The sequence below is a fragment of the Calidris pugnax genome, unplaced genomic scaffold (assembly GCF_001431845.1).
Source record: "Calidris pugnax isolate Ruff unplaced genomic scaffold, ASM143184v1 scaffold1264, whole genome shotgun sequence".
In the NCBI taxonomy this organism is placed as follows: Eukaryota; Metazoa; Chordata; class Aves; order Charadriiformes; family Scolopacidae; genus Calidris; species Calidris pugnax.
Genome location: NW_015091825.1, coordinates 3,924 through 4,573, shown reverse-complemented (window position 1 = coordinate 4,573; position 650 = coordinate 3,924). Strand labels below are relative to the sequence as shown.

Here is a 650-nt window from a genome sequence, read left to right as displayed (position 1 = left end):
TTCCAGATGCGGAGGACTGAGCCAATCAGCCCCACACAGCCTTTTGGGTCCAGCTCTTCCCCATCCCCGAGTGGGGAGGAGAGCGGAAGGGAGGAGAGCAGAGGGCAGGGGAAGAGGGCAGGGAAGGGCCAAGAGTGTGCAGCACTGCCAGCTGCCCAGGCCTTGGCTGGAGCAGCTCAGCACTGCTGAGTGCCCCATGCCCACACACTCAGCCCTGCATGGGTGCTGGTGACATTGGCAGGTGGTCTGAGGGCAGTGCCTGTGTGTGGTGTGGGTCTAGCAGGGCCCACAGGTGTTCCAGAGCTTCTTGCTGTAGCGGGGCAAGACACAAGGGCTGCAGGCAGGAGCAGCGTAGGCTCTGCCAAAGGTGCAGAGGCCCCCTGAGCCCTGGGTGGCACCGGCACCATAGAGGCCCCCCAGACCCAGGTTGCCCCCAAAGGCAGGCGCTCCAGAGGAGCCCACCACGGCTTGCTGGGGGAAGGAGCTGAGGATGGGGCCGGGGAAGGTGACCATGACGGGGGGTGGCTGGATGAAGGCCGTGGAGTCGGGGCACTGGCGGGTGCACAGGTCGTTGCAGCTCTCAGCGATGGGCTGTGGGACGGCCACGCTGGTCTTTGGTGGGCACAGGTCGTAGCAAGACATCTTTGTGC

The 650-nt window shown here is 65.1% G+C and overlaps 1 protein-coding gene across 1 annotated transcript; it reads right to left on the bottom strand.

Annotated features, from left to right (window-relative positions):
* Positions 1-272: 272 nt before the first annotated feature.
* On the bottom strand, positions 273-643 carry LOC106900101 (scale keratin-like). The gene has a single exon (XM_014962089.1). It carries the CDS (start codon positions 640-642, stop codon positions 277-279), a length of 366 nt encoding a protein of 121 aa, XP_014817575.1. The 5' UTR covers position 643; the 3' UTR covers positions 273-276.
* Between the last annotated feature and the right edge of the window lie 7 nt (positions 644-650).